Source organism: Seriola aureovittata, chromosome 11 (assembly GCF_021018895.1).
Source record: "Seriola aureovittata isolate HTS-2021-v1 ecotype China chromosome 11, ASM2101889v1, whole genome shotgun sequence".
Lineage (NCBI taxonomy): Eukaryota > Metazoa > Chordata > Actinopteri > Carangiformes > Carangidae > Seriola > Seriola aureovittata.
In genome coordinates, this window is record NC_079374.1 from 6,875,218 (window position 1) to 6,896,580 (window position 21,363).

The 21,363-nt window shown below is 41.2% G+C and overlaps 1 protein-coding gene across 1 annotated transcript in view; it reads right to left on the reverse strand.

Annotated features, from left to right (window-relative positions):
* The window catches only part of xpo4 (exportin 4), a 57,342-nt gene that overhangs the window by 20,491 nt on the left and 15,488 nt on the right, over positions 1-21,363 (reverse strand). The window contains exons 7-8 of the mRNA XM_056389154.1: positions 16,382-16,494; positions 3,968-4,125 (exon numbers count right to left, since the gene is read on the reverse strand). Coding sequence (XP_056245129.1) covers positions 3,968-4,125; positions 16,382-16,494 — 271 coding nt within the window. The remainder of the gene's footprint in view (positions 1-3,967; positions 4,126-16,381; positions 16,495-21,363) is intronic.

Below are 21,363 nucleotides of genomic sequence, written 5' to 3' on the forward strand. Positions count from 1 at the left end.
GACTCATTAAAAAAAAAACATGCAAGGTCAAAATCCAAGGTTGAATCAGCCTGGGTATTATAAAGATGCACCTAATGTTATTGGAGAGTTTGAAATGACTGCAGTAAAGAGTTGACACCATGTTTATGAAGCGCTATGCTAGCAGAGTCTTAAAGGTCAGACAGAGTCACAGGTCAAAACCAAGAAGATAAAACATGAGATCACAGTAATGGAAAGATGATCTCATCACATCACGCATAGGCTGAGTCAAGTTCTAATAAAATCTGCATTAAAATCACTCCATGAAGAGATGAACCGACCCAAAACATTTGAGGGAAAGAACTAAACAATGACTGGTGCTGTATGACGCCTGTATAAGGTTAAATTCACCCTTGTTTTCTCAGCAGGCTTTTAGGTTGAAGTCACATATTCTTCTGTAGAGGCAACAGAATCAACTGTAGAAACAATTCATTGATAATCGATTTATCTTCATCTTGTTTTTCATAGCAAAAACTCTCGTCTGGTTATAGCTACTTCAATGTCTGGGTCTACTTTCTCTCGGTGCTATATCATATTAAACTGAGCATCACTGGGTTTTGGACGCTTGGTTGAACCAAACAAGATACTTGAAGACACCTTGGACTTTTAGACATTTTATAGACTAAATGATTAATATAGTATACTATAGAGGAGGTGGAAAAAACAACAGAACAACTGTGGAAAAATGCTTTGTACTACTTTTCCCTTTTCATGTTTTCTAAGCAGGTATAGGACTCGATCTGTCATCTCTTACAGCCTAAAATTCAGCCTTTTTCTTAACCTCTAGGTAACTGCTGCCTCATCCTGCTGCTAAAAACAGAGCAGTAATCTCTTCTAATGCATCTTCCTGAAACCCAAAACACACTCTGATTCCCTGCACCACACAGAAACAATCAATAGCCTCCAAACAGCCCGCCTGCCTGTGAGACCCGCCACAGGCTAACACAACTCGTAATGTTTCTCAGAACGAGATCACAAGCTCTATTTCTTCACATGACCCCTGCTAACAAGAAGGCAACACATGAATCACAGACTGAGGAGGCCGCCGTATGGCTTCTTTAATGCCACACATCTGCCCACACCAGTTCAAACACAGTGCCAGTACAACCATGTCAGTTATGAACGCCCTTGAGCGTAGCTTAGAAGAATCTGGTTAACAAATACAATGGATCATATTTAGAGCCTCACGGTTTCCTATTTGTTTCATGTGGTCTTATTTAATCTAAAGATAAAAGTCACTTTGGTAACAAAGCTGATTACAGACTCTACACTCACGAGTCCAAAATGTCACCTCTGTACAATGTGACAGGGAACAGCTACGGTAGGAAAACGCTGAAAAAAATATAAAGGAAAATTGGCTCTGAGCTGAGCTTTAGGGATGAAAACCCTTTATTTCCTTTGCTCAGAACACCCAGGTTCAGTCCTGCTTAGTAAAGGGATTTTCAGCAAAATAAATTGAGCTGAACACTGGAGTACACGCAATTTATTCTAGTGGAAACCCTATTGGCATTTTGATGCATCTGTTGCTTTATGAGTAATGAAGACGCAGTAATACTGAAACGAGGGCATGAGCTAACTTTTTCTTTTTTGTACGCCGGCCAAAATTCACCAGCCACTTTCACAATATCACCAGTTAAAAATACATTTCGACCAGAGCCTCAAATCTTGGACTGAGGCTGATCACGCAGAAAACTCTGATGTCCAGGTTTCAACCTATAATCATGTGATATTTGTTTATCAGTTTTTTTTTCTCCCTTTATCAGAATATCTTGGAAAAAAATATTGTGTGGTTTTCGTTTTCATTATTTAAAATTATTTAAATTACATCATAATTGTAATGTACAATAATAATATAAAATTTCGCAAATTTTGCATTATTTGTGCCTTTTGTATTGTGTTTTTATGTGTCTGTATTTTAAGTTTTGCTTTCGTCTTTTACTGTGAAGAACTCTGACGTCTCATGTAGAAAGATGCTATAAAAATAAAGTTTAATTTCCTACTTCAGCTTCTTACATTTGTGCGTACCATTTTCTATCTTTTAATTTGAATCATCTATTTATGTTCTTAGCTTCTCAGTAAGAGTCCTTTGCTGTACATTTTGTTTTTAAATATGCTCTATATATAAACCGTTTTATCATAATACTTAACAGTTTACAGCATGGATTCATGGTATATGTAAATTATATGTAACTTTAATGTCATATCAATGTGTATCACCACATAGTAAATATTCTGGAAAATCATGAATAAAGGAAGCAGATGAGAACGGCTACTACAGCAAATCATCACACTGATGCAAAAAAAGTCAATTGTGACTCCAAATGAGTCATGCTGATTGTTTTGCAACATTGCTAACGATACCAGATGGCTTCCACGCCACTAAATGATAAGTTATTTGAACAGAAATATAGTTTTAAACTTGAGTTATTCTGAATGGGTTTCAAATGGATTCAGATTCATAAAATCCTGCAGAGCTTCCAGTTGGAACTGGAAACGGTCCACATCAGTTTCATCATCAGGGTCAGGCAGCGCTATATTAGATGAGAGGAGAGCTACTAAACGATGGTAGAACTGATAACACTTAAAACAGAACCACACTCAGTATTTACCAGCGTTTAAATGGCTGCTCGTGTTTATTTTTTCCCCCTCTCTGGTTATAAACAATGTCTCTGTGAGAAAAATAAGTGCATGATTTGATCCACTTTCACATAAATCTGCTTTTAGAGGCCCCTGGGAAACATAAGTTCCTGGTTAACTCCATTTGTTACTGAACTGGAAGACAAACTCTTCCCTCCCCGGACAGTTTCCCATAGAGTGTGCAGATGCTAGAATCAGAGACCTTAAAAAAACAAAAAACAAAAAAAAAAAACAGACTCAACAAGCAATTACTTCCCGTAAATAAAGTAGAAATGGCACAGTGTGAGTCACACTTGTTGGCCTCCATCACTTGTTGAGTTTTATAATTTAAGAAACATGAAATCCTTGAGATACCGGAGGAAGATAAAACCTACCGAGACTGTCGCCAAGGATAATGTAAAATCAGCTGTGCTCACTGATCCTGTGTTTTTGGATGCTACTGCAGTTCATGTTGTAGCTGAGATGGACAGCCGAGGTTTTAAAAAAGCATTACATTTAGATTAAATTTACAAAACAGTTGCACATTTTTCACACAATCCACATCTGAGCTGCCTGAAAGATTTAAGTCTACAACTCCTGTACGATTCCTTTAGATTTAAGCATTAACGTCAATAGTACACCTCATTAAAAGACTCATTTTCATTCAAATGATTTAAAAAAATATATATTTTTCAATAAATCCCAGCACAGCAAAAGCAAAGCTAATTTAGTGTAGCACAGTGGGTGTATAATGGCCCCTGTTTCCCTGTGGGAGCCACTTTCAATTGGCAGGTTTGAATTAGTCCCATCTGTTGTTTCTTAAGCCTCACCTGTCAGTGTGGTGGAAATGACTGGAAGGTATCAACTGGAACAAAAATGGAATATGTTCTATTGAGGGGATTTACATTTTAAATCAAACAGGTTCCTGCTTTAAGCTTTTGTTTCCTTAATTTGGTTGTTTCTTCTTCTTCAAAAAAAGAAGTGACAACCGGGTTAATGAATGTCACAGAGCAGAGACTGTGGTGTGTGGTGAAATCCCCACAACCTCTCAGCAAATTAAAGTCTCAATGGTTTAGGTGTAATAGTTAATTACTGTAGCTTCTATTAGTGTCAGTGTCATACCTGTCTGGTAATTGGTTGTAATTAGTATTTTTTGTTAGACGAAATTTGTTTTGTTGAGGGAAATAAAAACTGTATTTTTTTAACTAACAGTCTTCATTCCCCAACAAACAAACACATGACTTTAAAAGTGACTCAAAAGGTTTCAGATTCAGTCTAGGAACCAGATTCAGACTTAAAAACTAGTGGCAGACAGTACGTTGGTGACACCTACCCGTTGATCATGCTCAGCAGACCCTCCACCAGATGAGCCAGGTAGGACACCTGGGCGCTCTCGTCAGGAAAGATGGGCCCGTGCATGGAGGCCAGCTGGGCCAGGCACTGCAGGGAGTCCTGGGCCATGTCCGAGTCCTCCCGAATCTTCCTGTGTACCTGAAGAGGAGAGGTGAAGAAGTTTGAAGCGTTTCATTTTGTGTTCTTTAGTTTTGTGTTTACAAAGTATGCAAGAGGGAATCTAATCGAGTAAAAGCCGAAGTACTTGGATATCTGAACATAGCTGGAAAAAAAGCGCACTGGGAAAAAGAACAGACGAATGGATATATGTGGAAAACCCCTGCACTATGTCACTCTCAACAACTGACTGAAAAAGCATGGATCGTTTCAGTTTTGTCTTCTTGCCCACCTGCTACACGAAGAGAGACAACAAGGATGGAAAAAGAAAAAGAAAAAGAAAAAATCTGAGCTTTCTTCAACCCGCCCTATTTCTCTTTAATAAGGAGGAAAAGCTACAGCGAGCCAGTAATGTGCTTCAAGTGAGCGTCTGAAACCTTCCACGGCTGAGTACCTGCACGGCTGCAAGGCATCTCGCTGAGATTCCCACCCAGAGAGACTGACACAAAAGACAACAGCAGCAGCTTTAAACGCCTTTAAATGCTCATATTAAAATGATGCTAACACCAGCTGAAAGGAAATTACAGAAGAATAAACACAATCATCGAGTGAGGTTTTTTATTTTTTATTTATTTTTTAAATAGTTACGTCTTTGCCGTGTGTGGTCTAACAAAAGGATCTATGATGGCTCCACAGGGAGGTCAGAGGTCAGGATTACCAACAAAGCAACAACCTATTCAGCAACGACACTTGAGCTCACTTGACAGGAACGTCATTTAAACCGGTCTCCTGCGCTTCCCTGTGTGTTTGTTGTGTACGGAAATATCTTCAGCTCGGCTTCTTGTAGCATTTTTCAAACGTCAAAATCCTTGTTTTTTATCAATTTATATTTTGTGTTTTTAACATGTGAATTATTGATTCTGAATTTGAATTCACTTTTAGGAATATCATTTTGTGTTTATGTCTAAACTTTGGACAAATAAATCAGTGTCGATTTGTTTAAAGTTCAGCTGCAGATTCACCAAAAAAAAAAAAAAATTCAAAATTACTGTAAAACCTCGTTGACAAGTTCAAGCAGTTCGTCGTAGAGATCTTTAAGTCTGTAAAATGCACACGCTTAAGACTCGCAAATTAAACTCAAATTACCTTTAAAAAAAAAAAAAAAAAAAAAGGAAAAAAAAAAGTCAATGAATCAAAAAACAAAAGTCTTCCTTTACTGCATGTAACACTCAGCATAACAACATTAACAGCTGTGCAGATCTTAGAAATTAACCTTAATCATTTAAGTCTCGGCGTACTCTTAGTGATCAACTGTGGAAATCTTCCTTATCGTGAATGAGCAACCTGTGCTCTTTGCTTCTAACAACTACTAAAAACAACTGCAGCACATTCAATTTACCTTATTAAAGCTACACAGCATGTAGGTTAATACAGTTTTCAGTCATACCAGTCGAAGAATGACAGAAGAGCTCGCTCTGACTCAATAATTCCCAACTATATAACAATAATAATACAAAATAATAGTGAAAGTGTTTGCTGACGATGTTGACCGAAACTCCACTCCTACACCTACAACCTCTGACCACAACCACATACAAACATACAATCTACAGTTACACATGACGTTACCGTCTATGGCAAGAAGGAAATTTTGAAGAACTCCTAAGGTGTTTATTTGAGGGAGCTGCATTCAATGCTTTTTAAGACTTTTCAAGGTGTGCAGATAACCTGAGATGAGCAGGGATTTGTCTCGTGTTCACATTACATTTCTTAGAGGAGAAACACTGATTCAATTCACATCCTCTAAATATAGCGTGAGAAGGAAATTTAATCTACACATTTTGATTTCGCCCTGATGCTTTGGTGATACTTTTTTTTTTGTGTCAATGACAACGTAAGTCAACCTGCACTGCAATTAGTCTTTCTTTGAAACAGACAAGTTGTAGGCCAAGACTGAGAAGGTGAACCTTCCTCCTCCTCCTCCTCCTCCTGTCATCACATTCAAAACACACATCAGCTGATACCCAGCAGGATTAATACTCACTGGTGTAACCCACTCCCCAGCAAGCTGAGGCGTAGCAAATGGCGAAATGATTTTCAACACGTCTGTCTTCAGACACTGTGACCCTGGTCTCAAACAAAACAATCACTGAGCTCCTGAGAGCCCACAGACCGCCTCAATCGAACCCGGAGAGCAAAGATCTGGCTCCTTTTGGACAAGATCTGGTCGACTCAGTCTCATCTCAGTCAAGAGCTGCTGCTCAGTTGTGGGATTTTGGGTTTTGTCCGTGCTGAGCTGTCACACTCCAACAAGAGAAGAGGCATTGTTGGTTCCAATTGTGCACACAGACAGACAGACACACACACACACACACAGCAAGGTAGCAGCAGTAATAGCACTGCGAGTCATCACAGCCTTTCAGCAACATGTGTATCCACTGACGGTACTATGTGGACGTCTGGAGCTCAACTGCCTTCCTCCTGTGAGCTGGCTCTCTGTCTTCTCAGCCAGTTCAAGCTTTTTTCCCTCTTTCTTCTTCTTCTCCCGTCCCTTGAACTGTCATCCTCTTAAATCCAGAGTGAGCGCTTCTTCACCAGCCCCACACACTATGCCAGCGCACAGCCCCATCGCTGAAGCAATCAAACTTTCAACCTCCCTCTCCCTGTCGCTTCTTCCTCCTCCTCCTCTCAAATCTTCTCACTTCCTCCCCCCAAATTCTTTCTCGCAGCCTCCTCCTCTTTTCTCTCTCTGCTCTCCAGCTGGGGAGCCTGGCTGGTTGTGAGCCACACTGCTGGGAAGAGATCTTAGATGCTAACGTAGCGTAGCTACCATATTCTTTGCTGCTGCTGCTGCCCTCTTCCAGAGCGTGAAGTCATCCTCTGGAAGAGCTCAGCGAGAGGACAGGGGAGGAAGAGGGTGGGAGTGGGGGGGGCAACGAGTGAGTGAGCGAGCGAGAGAAAAAGAGAGAGAGGGAGGGAGGGGTGGGAGAGGCAGCGCAAGGCCAAAGGACTGAACAGCGCGAGCTCTGAAAAAGCAGCTGCACCAGCGAATGATCCATGCGATGCCAGTAATGTCAGTCGCCTTGAGTCTGACTATAGTTAGAGATACATAACGGATGTGTGTGTGTGTGTGTGTGTGTGTGTGTGTGTGTGTGTGTGTGTGTGTGTGTCAGTATGTGGGGAGTGGGATGGATGGAAAGAGAGAGAACAAGATACAACAATATGAAACATTTTGGGAATGCAGATCAGATGGCAGTAGATTTTGCACACTGATTAATCAATGGGTTTGGTATCAGTGAAGCATTAGTCACTCTTCTTCACGCCATTGTCACAGTTGCTAATTCGATTCTCACTACGTCTTCTTTGGCAGTGGATTTCTCCTCATACTACCAGTAGACTGGTAGTATGAGAATGTGGAAATAAAAACGGAGTAGGGCTCCGTGTTTTTGGACATTTTTTGATATTCTTGCCTCTCACACTAACTGAGTCAGCTGATATTAACTGATCATATACATATATTAAATGTTTGAGGAATATAAACATGTTTAGCTATAAAAATCTTTTTTCCCATTCAATACAAGAAGTATTCTGAACTTACATTTTTTTTTGTCTAAACACAAAAAAACGCATCCTAAATTAAATTTTTCTAAATTGTTAAACTCATGATATAAACAACAACACGTGAAGATGAACTTGGGTAAATGTTCAGCGTGGGGATGCAAGTAATAATTGCTTCCATTAATGATTAACCTGCTGATTCTTTTCGCAATTAATGAACGAATTGTTTATTCTATAAAATGCCATAAAATATGAAACAACCTCCTCATTTATTTCCCAGAGCCGCAGCAGATGTCTTCCAATTGTTTTTTCTTACTTTTCTAAAACATTATAGTGCTCTCTTCATACCGGTGTGTGCACACAGCTAAAGACTGTTGGAGGAAGAAACTCTTCTCTGCTACCCTACTCTATGATCACGAGTGGATTGTGTGTTTCCTCTCTTGTGAAAAAATCTAACTTTAATCATTAGTTCATGATAAATATGAGCTGTGTGAGATGTGTATGAGATGTGCTGCCGACGTATCAAAAAAGCTGATTACAGATCAGCCGATTCTCCAAATTAGTTTATTTATAACTACAGTTACTTAGAAACTTAAATACATTTGATAAGGGATTCGACAGGATAAGTATTTGAAAAGCTTATCTGATACTGGTTTCAGATTCAGTAAAATTCGTTATTGAACCTTACTGCAGACACATTTTACTTCATACGAAAGAAGTGCAGGGGTTCAACATCAAGCCCTATAAAAGGAAAAAGAATATAACCGTGGAGACAAGAAAGGGCAATAGGTAATGAGGGAGAGAACCAGCCAAGAGGAGGAGGGGGAAAATGAAGGAGAACGGCGGGGAGACAATGAGGAGAGGGAAAGAGTGGAGGAAAGGGGATGAAGGAGGAGATGAGAGTGAGCCAGACGAAGAGATGGAAAGAGAGAGGAGGGGAGTGGGAGACAGAGAAAGGCAGGGAGAATGAGGAATGATATTTATAGAAGGAGACAAAGCCTGGTGTCTGTTACCTCGGGGGGCTCAGAGGCTCATCTTTCTGTTTTTTCAAATCAACACTGTGCTTCCAACTTATTGTCTTTCGCTCGCTCTGTTCCACCATCACTCTCTCTCTCTCTCTCTCTCTCCCCTGTCTCTGCCTTTCTGCCTCTCAGATTGGGTTACTGTCTGCCTGCAGGCCTCTGCTGCAGCCTCATCAGTCCCTGCACTCCACACTGATTGTGTTTACTTGGTAAACACGAAACGCTTTAGCGTGTGTGCTCTTGTACTTCTATCTATGTGAGGACTAGCAACGGGCTTCTATCCCAATGTATGCAACGTTACATCACAACAGCAATACATACATCGTAATATAGCAATAGAGTAACTATTCATAAAGAAAATGAAAAGAAAAATGATAAAAGATGATAAAAGAAATGTTTAGGTAACATGCGTCAATACTAAGTGTTGGTCATTTTCAACAACCATCTATTTTCATGTTTCGCCTCCGTAGAGAGGATCAATCTTCGAAGGACAGCTTGACGTGGTTGTTTAGGTTAGAGTTGCTGTTAAACTGGATTTATACTTGATGCAGTGGGTTGATACAGGAATCCAAATGTAGATATGTACGACATATGTTTTGGATTAATAGCTCAGCGTCAGATTTCATCCACTGGTGACAGCGCTGCAGCAACAAAACCAATGTATCGTACATGATCAGGTCGCATCGTGCTTTGATTATACTCACCACATGAACTGTGGCGAAGGTTTATATCATTTACTTTGTATTTATTACTTTATTAGTAATTTATTAGTGATGGCGGGAAGGGCCCACTCGTTTCATTACTGGTTATTGCAGTTGCCGTATTGATGATGTCATATTTCACTGCTGTAGAGAACGGGGGTCACATGTTGGGCAGAAGGTTTGTGATGTCCTTGGAATGACTGAACTAAAGATGAGCAGTTAATGGAGCCTTTCTTCGTCTTGTTTTATGTTGTGTTCATTTTCATCAACCTCCAAAAACATCAGAAACTTGCCGCCATGGCCAGGACATGCAGTAACTTCAAGGGGCAGGTCAGCTATGGCGTAGTTACCATGGCGTAGACTCTGTATATACAGCTTAACCCCTTCATCCACAACTACACATTAAGCTTTAGGAGCTTTAAGATAGCATGTGGAGTAAGGTTAGGTAATGTATTATGACATTAAGCGCTGCGACTAACGATTATATTTGTTATTGATTAATCAGCCAATTTTCTTGATTCACTGCCCGGTCGATAAAACATCAGAAAGTGGCGAAAAATCAAAACCAAAGCCAATTAAACCGAATTATATTCAATTCATAATAATGTAAAACTAAGAAAAAAACTATTTCCATGGTTCACATCCTGCAATTATCTGGTTTTTGGCTTTTTCTGCTTGAAAAATGACATTTAGTTGATCAACTGATCAATTAATTGTCTAATCATTGCAGCTCTGATGTCAATGAAGGTCTCTTTAAGTATAGTAGTACAAACGTGTGTGTGTGTGTGTGTGTGTGTGTGTGTGTGTGTGTGTGTGTGTGTGTGTGTGTGTGTGTGTGTGTGTGTGTGTGTGTAAGGACGTTTATACTCAAGGCTGAGTGAGTGGATGTGTATTTCTGTCATGTACAGATTGTGTGAATAAGTGTATAACACAAGCCCAGTGTAGTGTGTATGTGTACATGTCCACTTGATGCGATGAAATAAACAACATGCATCTGACAGTACGGTTTGTGTTTACATGTGGGCAACACACTCGATCACAATTTGATGCAGCTCTCTAAACACTCGGAGCCAAACTGAAATTAAAAACCCAGAGAAACGCAGACAAACAAACACACAGCTGAGGCCAAAAATTACAGATGCCTCGGTTTGTGTGTGCTTTTGTGCACTTTCATTTTCTTCTTCTTCTTCTTTTTTTCAGGGGGGTAGAGGGCGGGGGTTGTAATGGAGGTGTGCACTGCGATCACAAGTGGACAAAAATGGAGTGGGTTTATGTTGAAGGAGGCCAACAATCAACAGAGTCTTCTTCCTTTTCAATCTGCCATGGCCCATTTATCCTCCAAGCTCCGTCACTCTCCTGAAAATTGCAGCCATGTTTCTCTCCCTCGCTCTCTCTCCCTCTCTCTCTCTCCCTCTAAATTGTCTTTCTCTGTTCTGTCTTTTTTTCGTTGTCTCCCCCAGTAAAATTACATACCCTGCTCGATTTCTGCATCCCTTGTTTTATTTTCTCCTTGCTTTCTCTTCCAATCCACTCAGTCTCCCAGCAGTTTTTTTTTTTTTTTGCCTTTTATTTCCTTCCTCTCTCTCGTCCTTCCCCTCATCGCTCCATCCATCTCCAATCACCCCATCGCTGAATCTCAGCGCTGTGGAGCTGTCAACAGCTGAAGTGGAAAATAGATGACACCCTGAGGGTTTGAATCCCACCGGACACTTGAGCGTCTCTTCAGCAGCAAAATGGCTGCTACACACCGAATAATTATTGAGCTGTTTTACAAAATATGCGCTTGTCCTGTCCGAAGGATGATCGCGACCTCAGGCCTGGCCGGGACCGACAGCCGTCATTGTTTTCTCACTAGTTCATACGCTCATTGTCAACGAACCTGCAGACTGACCACCCTCCCTGTGATGTCAATCATGTCTGACATTAAAAACCTAACATCTGTGTGGTTACAGGACAACCGACTATTGGTTCTCACAAGCTATTGTAAAATCAACCACTTCCTCTCACGCTCCAACTCAGCAGGTTCTCTGTGATCCTGCTAATTACAGGAAAACTGCAGTTTATTACAACTTGGGTTTTATGTTCATATTTCTGGCCATTACTTCACTTCCATTCACTGTCAGCTATGATACTGTACTCCCCATTGTAAGTGCTGAGATCTAGGAACATGGCAACATCACTGGGCTTCAGGTTTAAGGGACTGATCCTGATCATTCTTTGCCTGTCCCCCATCACTTGCTGTCCTAGAAACACTAACTGTCAGACAGGTTTTAAACAAGCTAACACTTTTATCACATTATCTTAATAATGTTAGTTTAAGGTTAAAAGTTGAACCATGATTTTAAAACTGTGTCCAATCATATGACAGCTTGTGTTTCTTTCCTTGTCTGACCGCTTATTAGTGATGCTGCTGTGTGCCCACATCTCACCATGTAACTTCAGTTATGGCCAACCCTGAGCAGATTACATCTTTTGTTGATTTTTGATGTTAAAAGAAGTAGATATATATATATATATATATATAAACTTCTGCAAACAGACATTGAAATGAATCTCTGTTTGGCTCCAGCTCCGCCACGACCCTAGAAGGATAAGCAGTATGAGGCAGTAGGAGGAAATAAAACTGTAATTGTGGCATTTGACAAACTTTGCAGCTTGTAAACACTTTTGTAACCAACTAAGAATCTCACTGTATTTATGAATTTTCACCCACTCTTTCTTCAGATCACTACAAGATATTTTTAGATCTGCCCACAGATGTTTCAGTGATGTTCAGTTCAGAGGTTTGTGACGGCTGATCCAAAAGCTTCAGTTTCTTGAAGTCGTTCGTGTTGGATTTTGATGTTTTCTTTGGATCACGGTCCTGTTGTAAGAAGCCAGCCTCTTTTCACTTTCACTTTGACTGACTGCAGGACAGAATCTGCATCCAGAATTTACTGATATTTAGTGGAATCCATTCTTCTCTCTGTCTGTGTAATGTGTCCTGAGCCACTGGCTGCCACAAACCCACAGAGCAGAATATTTCCACTCCTGTGCCCAAACTTTTGCACATGCCACAATTACTGTTTATTTTTTTTCTATTTTTTTAAGATCATGAAAGAAACACTAACAGTGCATGCACATTTGAAGACAGGCTCATTTTTAATGTCTGTTTGCTGCAGGGTTTGTATTTATTTCCTTTCAAAATATGTGATCTGCCCACACAACTACAACATGCAGCTGTGTTCCTGACAGGAGTGACGGATAAAACTATAAAAATAAGACCCAAGTTCTAATAAAAATGAATTATTAGGTGGGATGAGACGTCTCTCATCACCAGTCAACCCCCCCGGCTGCTGAAACTGACGGCAGCCTCCTGTTTGCACACAACACTGATCGGCGAGGGAGCAATGGAGCCAGTTAATGGGAGACTGACAGACACCCACCCACAGGGGGAGGGAGACTCCCCAGGGCCCCTCAACAGGGCTATGTGTGTGTTTGATGGGTGGGTTACTGCGGTTGTTAACAGGGGCCCCTAATCCTGGGGCCGGGCTCTAATCCTGCCACTGGTCTGCTGTGGACTGTGACCCTGGTGGCACGTGTCTCTGAGCACCCCTCAACACACATACATACCCTGGCCAGCCTGTTACCCCTCACAGCTGAGGAGACGCAGCAGCTGAGACAGCAGAGGACCCCATTAAATTGAATAAATACACACACACACACACACACACACACACACACACACACACACGCACACAGACAGATAAAGACACACACAATACATGAAAACACACACAGATCCCATGCAGCGCGTACATACAAGTATACACTACACAAGCTCAAACTGACGCAGCCCCACAGAGACAGATATGTGCCAACACAAACAAAAAATGCACACAACACAACCAGGAGGATGCTGTAACAAACATGCACACACAATAAACACACACACGCACACACACACACACACACACACACACACACACACACACACACACACACACACACACACACACACACACACACACACACACACACACACACACACACACACACACACACACACACACACACACAGACAGCTGACAGTGCCACAGCAGCCTTACAATAACAAACAGTTGAGCTACTAGAAATACCGGAGCGAGAGATGAGACTGGAGGCCTGAAAACTGAAACCAACACAAAACGCATCCTGCAGATTCCAGCAGCAAAGAGAACCGACCGAAAAATGACAAACATTTTTATCCATGCCAAACTGCCGCGATCGGCCAATCAAATCCTTGATTAGGCCTGTGTGCTTTGTGTATTAAATCTCTGATTACATTCGCTGCTTAGGGCCAATTACAGTTATTTGCGATTGCTTTGAGAATTGACAATCAGACTTCAAACTTTTTCAGCTGCACAAGAACATTTAGACTCAGTGGAGGGTGATTATCAGGCACAGAGTGTGTGTGTGTGTGTGTGTGTATGTGTGTGTGTGTGTGTGTGTGTGGGGGGGGACGACGACCTGCAAATAAGCATCTGCAGATTGTACGACAAGAGAATTATTGTTTCACTGTAGTTCTCTACTGTTTACAGATGGTTACGCCAAGTCCCCACACCCACGACTAAAGGCAAAGTATGCAAAGAGTCAGAATGACAATTAATCAAAAGAGAAACGCATTTGGAATTAGTTCTGTGTTTCTTTCTGCTGCAGATTTGTTTAGTTTATTTTCACTTTAAACCAGATGTGGTGCATAAAGCAAATAACAATTTCAAACAGCAACAGAGAAACTCCAGGATTTAGATGCTGCGTTTCTGTCCCTAAAGCAACTGGATGTGCATCTGTCATAACATGCATATCACAAGTTGAATAAAATGATCTCATTTTTGTTCACATCTAAAATTTGCAGATTTACATTTGTGTAAATTTTGAATACATTTGTATTTTTCACGAGATTGAAAAAAACAACAACATAAGAATTAATGTCCAGTCTTGATTTTAAGCTCTCTTAGAAAACAAAAGCTGTATAATCCAAACAGAAAAGATGCACTGATGTGTATTACAGAGCAAATGCTTCACTGAAACAAGTTTTCCAAAGTTCTTTAACAAAAGCAAACAGAAACGAAAACCAGAGTTTCCATTGAGCATCTTTTAAAATAAAAGTACTAAACAGACTTAACAAGAAAACTGGAACCCCATTATTTACCACCACTTCCTGATAAAACTGTCTAATGTCTGATAACAAACACAACTCCAGGCTGAAAGTTTCTGCCTCTGTTAACTGAAAAACTTTGGCTCCGCAGGCAGCACCGGTGTTATAAGAAGGAGTCATTCTACAACACGGACAGAAAGTGTTTATATGGACTGTAAATTAAGAGTAATTTCTATCTTAAGAACTATGCTATGTTCGACCTCAAGAAGCGTGAAGAGGCAGCAGCATGAACATGTGGTTAAGCTGCAGCAGAGTTTAGTCGCCGGCAGGTTAGAGCCCTGACTCACCGGGACAACTTCAAACAAACAGTAGCAGAAAACACAAACCGATGGGTCGCCTCACATCTCCTGTGAAAAAACTGCACTTGAACACATCAAAACACTATGGCCGACTGAGCTGACTGCTAACATGTACCTACTACGTTCTGCACCTGCGTTAGAAGAAATTAAATAGCATGTAGTCTCTGTTTTTATCCCTCTGATTAAACAATCTCGTCACACGCTGGGAATATACATCGACACAGTGATTTGTGTTTTGCTTATGAAACAACAAAAGGCAAAAAAACATGTGGAAACTGCACAAATCACAACTTCAGCAGGTTGAACAGCCGGTCAGACACCTCTCAACTTCACCTAATGCTGTGGGACTGTTGGTGTGTGTCCGGGCCCAAACGGCTATGTGAGCGGACCATTATTTGGCAACATGCATGCAGTTGGCAGAGTGAGGCTGGAGTTTCTGCGTAAAGACAGGGAGCTGGTGGGAGTAGTATGACAATATTTTGCAATAGACGGGTAAAAGGTTATTGTAATGGATCAGTATCTGTAAGGAAGCTGCAGTATTTGGAAATATCAGTTAGTAAAACAGTGATAAGTAGTTGACTGATAAGGTGATAAGGTGAAGTGAAACAGTATTAGATAGTGAACATGAGCCAAAACAACAAGTGCAGCTGTAGATTCAACAGGTAAGTGACAGGTAGCGGAGCAGTATATGGAAAACAGGAAGCTAAAAGGGCGAAGTAGTGGATCACTATCTGGCGATTGGGCAGCCAGAGGGTTTGGATGGATGCTGAGTGGAAGAAGAGCTGACCGGTTTGTTCCACACTTCCCCTCCGCACCGTTTGCTCAGCCAGCGTGGGCCGCCTCTTTAAACACACAAGTCACTGCACAAAAATACACATTTACTTCACCGGGCGGTCCTCTGGTCAGTAACACAATAACACGACCCCACTGCAAAGCACCCATAAATCTACTTAATGGTGCATTTAAGGAACCCACAAAAAGTAGTAAAAACTTTACATGTGCCAAAAAGACGGGGTCAAGCAAGATTTCTTTGCCCAACATGAAAAGGCAAACTGTCTCTCTTTGTTTATCATAAATAAACCACCATCTAGACGTCAGGAAAGAAACCGAAGAAGAAGAAAGGGTAAAGCAGGACACACGAAAAAACTCCAGCGACCTCCCTGACAGGAAGATGTGGATGGATGGAAAACAGAAGGAGATACAGACAGACCGCTGCAGATTAAGTGACAAAGGGAAATATAAAGTATCAGAGAGCATGGCATCTGCAGGTTTTGTCAAGATAATTTAAAGCTTTTCCTTTTTCATAGTGCCGTGTAAAATGAAACGGAGGAGCAATTTCATCAAGGCAAAAAATTAGAAAAATCCGCCCGGGCCGAGAAACACAACAACAAGAACTCTCAACTTCAAAACTGAACACTTAAATAGGTTTTAAGAGTTTTAAGGTGCAAAGCAAGTGATCCGAGACATTTTAAAAAAAACTTTTTCAGGGCGGTAAAACACCCTGAGAAAGATAAACACACAAGTGATGGATGGGATACTCACGGTGAAGAAGAGGTCCATGACGCGGGTGTCCAGCAACGCTTCCCTCCAGGACTCCGTAGGCTTGAGCGTGACGTTCTGCGTGGCCTCGAACATGGCGATGTAGTGGCGCCCCAGTGACCCGCCGCCAGTTAAGGCCAACAACAGCATGTAGAAGAAGAAGAGGAGGAGGAGGAGAGGGAGGAGGAGGAGGAGAGGGAGGAGGAGGAGCAGCACACACACAAAAACACCAGCTCCTGTCACTAAGCTCCCTCTCAATGGGTATTTTGGTCTCTGTGTGTGAGGCTTTGGTTTCGTGTGGCTGGCAGCAGAGACTTGTTAGACACTTGTTAACTAACTCTCCCTCTCATTAACGCTGTCAACTTTTTTCCACAAAAGATTTCTTTAAATTTTCTCACCCTCCCCTCCTCGGGCTGCTTTGTTTTCTTGTCCTCCCTTCCTTCTCTTTCTCCCTCGTCAGCTCTTCTCTTGCCACAGTTTTCACTCACAGAGAAACTCTTTGGCTTCTTTCTCACCTCCTTTTTCCTCCCCTCCTTCCTCCGTTTTATCCGACTTTTATCTTTTCCAGTCTCTGCTCTCTGACTCGCCTGACACCCTCTTCCCTTCCTGTCCTCCCGTTCACCTCTCTTCCTACCAGAACTCCCTCCTTTTCTGCACACTCGGGTTTCTCTCCTCTGCTTCCTCAAGATCTTAAACACACAAGACACTCGCTCTCACTGCAGCCAATCCAGACTCCGGGTTACTCTGCCTCTTTGTCCACTCCTTTACAAGACGTCCCTGAGACTCCTTACTGCTCTGAAACACTCCCTCTTCCTCCTCAGCCAATCACAGAGTCTCTCCTCCTGACTGCTTTCCAAGACCAAAGCAAGGCTCTTTTTTTTGCCCCCCATAACAAACACTCCTCACTTAAAACTTCTCACACTATCAACACTCTTTGCCTCTGGACACTCGCCAACGTCTTTTTCTTTATGCTAACAAGATGCTGCCTCTCCTTCCCTCATGTAACACACGATCAAACTTCATCTAAACCCACAACACAAACGCACACATTGTTCTAAAATCTATTAAAAAAAAAAAATTCTTCAAACTTCATCTTAATTGCTTTCCAAATGTCCCTTTTCTTCTTTCTTTCAAACAAGTCTTTCTTTCTCCTTGCCCCCACAACACACACACACACACACACACAGCCTCCTTATTTAAGACTCTACACCCACAACAAGCTTTTTCACAAACCCACAACACACACTTTCTCCCTGCACAGCCACAACACTTCCTGTCCTTGCTCGAGACTCCTGAACACACCCACAGCATGCTTTTTCCTTAGCTCATCAAGAACAATCCCCTGCGCTGCTCGTTCCACTCTCCCACACACACACACACACACACACACACACACACACACACACACACACACACACACACACACACACACACACACACACACACACTTTCCTCAATCAAAGCGTCTTACAAAGCCGCAACAACTTTCCCTGCCTTTTTTTAAACCACCCGTAAAAAGCAGTTACTTTCTCCCGAAAAAAACTTGTCTTTACAACATGTACAATCTGATGTTGAAGACTTCTGACATCCTGAAACGTGTCACAGATTTGTCGCCTGTTTATTACAAATACATTTTCCCGAAATATCAACACACCAGATGATTATTAAGCTCCCCATTTCTTTTTTTTTTTTAAAGGAAATACAAACACACAATCAGTTAAATCTCTCTTTTCTCTCTTTTTAGACTCTCTTCATCACAAGCTTCAAAACAACAAAGTCCATTTTTAAAACCCGGACACACACTCTTCCCTACATTTGCCAAAACTGTTTCTTAACCCCTTAACATTCAAATTTCTGCAGTGACTAACAGCATCCCATATATATTCTGTATCAGCTTGTTCACTGAGGTTATGAATGAAATATTCAAACTAGGGCTGCAATTAAACATGATTTTTATAATCAATTATTCTTCCAATTACTTTCTTAATTAATCACTTAACTGTTGGGTGTCAGGAAACAGTGAAAAATGGCCGTCACAATTTCCTAACGCCCTAGATTTTGTTTGTTTGTCTGACCAACAGTCGAAAACTCAAATCTATTCAGTAAAGTAACAAAAGAGAGAGTGGAAAGAAAAACAGGAAAAATAGCAAATCCTTAATAATCCTCTCATTATTGACGAGTTGGAATCAGAAGTTGGAATTTGTTTAGCAAGACAGAAAAATAACTTCCAGACACAAAACAGTCGCAGATTGGATCGATTAATGGCTCCAGCTATAATTCAAAGTCCCGTGACATTTATGGCTGCATCTTAACATCAAATGGAAATATCCAAGATATCACCTGCATCTCTACATTTCATCCTGACTTGTTTGGTATCTTTGGAAACTTTGGAATCTTCAGGAAAAACAAAATAAAGCTCAGAGGGTTTCAACAACGTTTGGCTGCACAGCACGAGTTTGTAACGAGGGATCACCGGTGGATCAGTGTGGTTTAAAGGGTTAAAGGTCCATATTGTTTAAAGGTAGACTGACATGTCTTTTCTGATTATAAAGCAGGTCTAGGTTCTATATTAATACTGTGAAACGTAAACGAGGAAGAGCTCAGAGCCTCCTCTCGTCTGATTGGCTGATCGGCCTGTTGTTACTGGAGCTCCAGGGAGAAGACTGAGAGATGAGATGTAAAACTACACTGTTTTTGGCTCTTAAAACCACAAATATATATCTCCTTACGGATATTAAAACTTCAAAGATAATACAGAAAAGTGTAAAAAAAGTGACCTTTAAACATACTGCACGGATTACGTCATTGTGACCTCTCCAGGATATTGGATTTAGGACAGTACTTTAACAACTATTAACTGCTACCACCTACTACTAATACCAGTAATATACCAATAATCACCAGAACCCACTTTGTGGCTCTGTGTTTCAATATTTGTACCCAGCACTGTTTCCTCCCCTTTGTTTGCTTGTAAAAAAAAAAAAAAAAAAAACCAACAACAAAAAAAACACTGGTTCTCTCTATTTCCCATCATCATATAATAACACACACAGAGCCGTATCACTGCCCTGCGGCTCGGTGACAGCAGGAGGAGGAAACTTCTAGAGGAATGTCCGATCAAAGCCAAACAGCGGCAGAGGCCGGCGAGGTCACGCATTCCTCCGACACCAGCCCACAGTCACTCCCCATGCACACACCCCACCACAACACACCACACCACACTTTTCGGCTCAAAAGTTGGCACCTGTCGAAGGGTCTGTGGGACTGTGTGTGTGTGTGTGTGTGTGTGTGTGTGTGTGTGTGTGTGTGTGTGTGTGTGTGTGTGTGTGTGTACACATGTGTGTCCGTCCAATGCTTGGCTTTCAGGCCTTGTTAAAAATAGTCGTGGTGGAGCTGAGGACCTCTAACTGAACCTTTCTAAAAAGACAGAATAAGAAAAGGATCGGGAAAAGTAAGGAATGAGCTACAGTATGTGGGTTTGTTTTGGTATGCCAGGGTTCAACTATTTGTTATAAAATGTCCTAATTTCTTTTTTCTTTTATGCTCCTTTTTTTCAGTTGCTTTCAAGTCTGAGGTCTGTCTTCCTGCAGTATTCACAAAATTTACCAGATTAAAATGAAAACTTAACCTGTCTGGCTTTTACTTTGAAAATCCCTTAGATACAAGATAGGATAAAACCTAACATGAGGACAGAGACAGATGGAAATAAGGGAAGAAATAGAGGGGCGGGTGCATATTTGGTCCCACACAAGTGAGACTGATCAAGTCCTACAACCTGCAGACGGAGGGCGTCTCCTCGGGGAGGGACCACCTCGGTGACAGAGGTTGTACAAACCCTCCTAAAGATCATATGACTGAGACAAAACCCACAAGAGACCTCAGGAATGATAACTACACGGCTACTTCAACTGTTTCACACAGCTGGACAGAGATGTAAAATGGGTCTGACAGACTGCGACACCAAGAAGGGGAAGACAGGACGCCTGAAAGTGTCATCGCCATGAATTCACCAAAACACTTAAGAGCAGAATTTAAGGAACTAAAATAACAGTAATTAATATCATTATTATCAATATTAAGTGCACAAAGAACACATATCGTCATCTTTAAGACTCCCAACCTTAATTGGATAACACAAATTAGATTACAGAATATAAAACATCTAAAGCACTTAAGTGTAAGTGGCCGGCTGCGAAAGAACAAACAAGCAATTGTGATAAAAACGCCTTCAAATTGGTGTTTTATCTGATCAACAGGCGACAAAATACTCTATTAATTCTCATAGAAGAATAACACCACCAGAAAATTACTTACACCAAATTCCAAAATATTTACTGTTAAATACACACTGAAAATGTAAATGGTGTTTCTGTGGTAAGGTAACTATGTGACTTATTCACCAGTTATTACTTTTATGCAGCTTTTATTCGTTTTCCCTGGGTTTAAATAAAGATATTCTACATACAACATTCAGCTCTCTCTGAACGATCATAAAACATTTAAATACTGTCCTGAAAACAACTCACAAGAACCCAAGTGACAGATTAAAAGACTTCTCCTGTGCTGCTACTGTAAGTGTTCACTCACTTTAAGTTCAAGCTCTTGAATTCAGAGACGACAAGTGAATTTACAACTTCGACCACGCAACTTGCTCTTTTTAAAAGAAGAAAAAAAAAGAAAAGATGGACTGTGTATCTGCGAAGTGTGTGTGTGTGTGTGTGTGTGTGTGTGTGTGTGTGTGTGTGTGTGTGTGTGTGTGTGAAGTGTACATGCCTCCAGGATGAGTAATGTACGCAGAGTGACTAGGACATGTGGGCTGTGGTTTGGTGGGTTTTTAAAAGACATCACCTGCTACCATCTCAACCCTTCCAACAGGCTCAAGAATAACTAATGTGACACGTCGACTTTCCACTGGAAAGATAAGACGGACTGACAGATAAACAGACACACAACGAGCACACACAGACACAGCCAACTGACCAGAT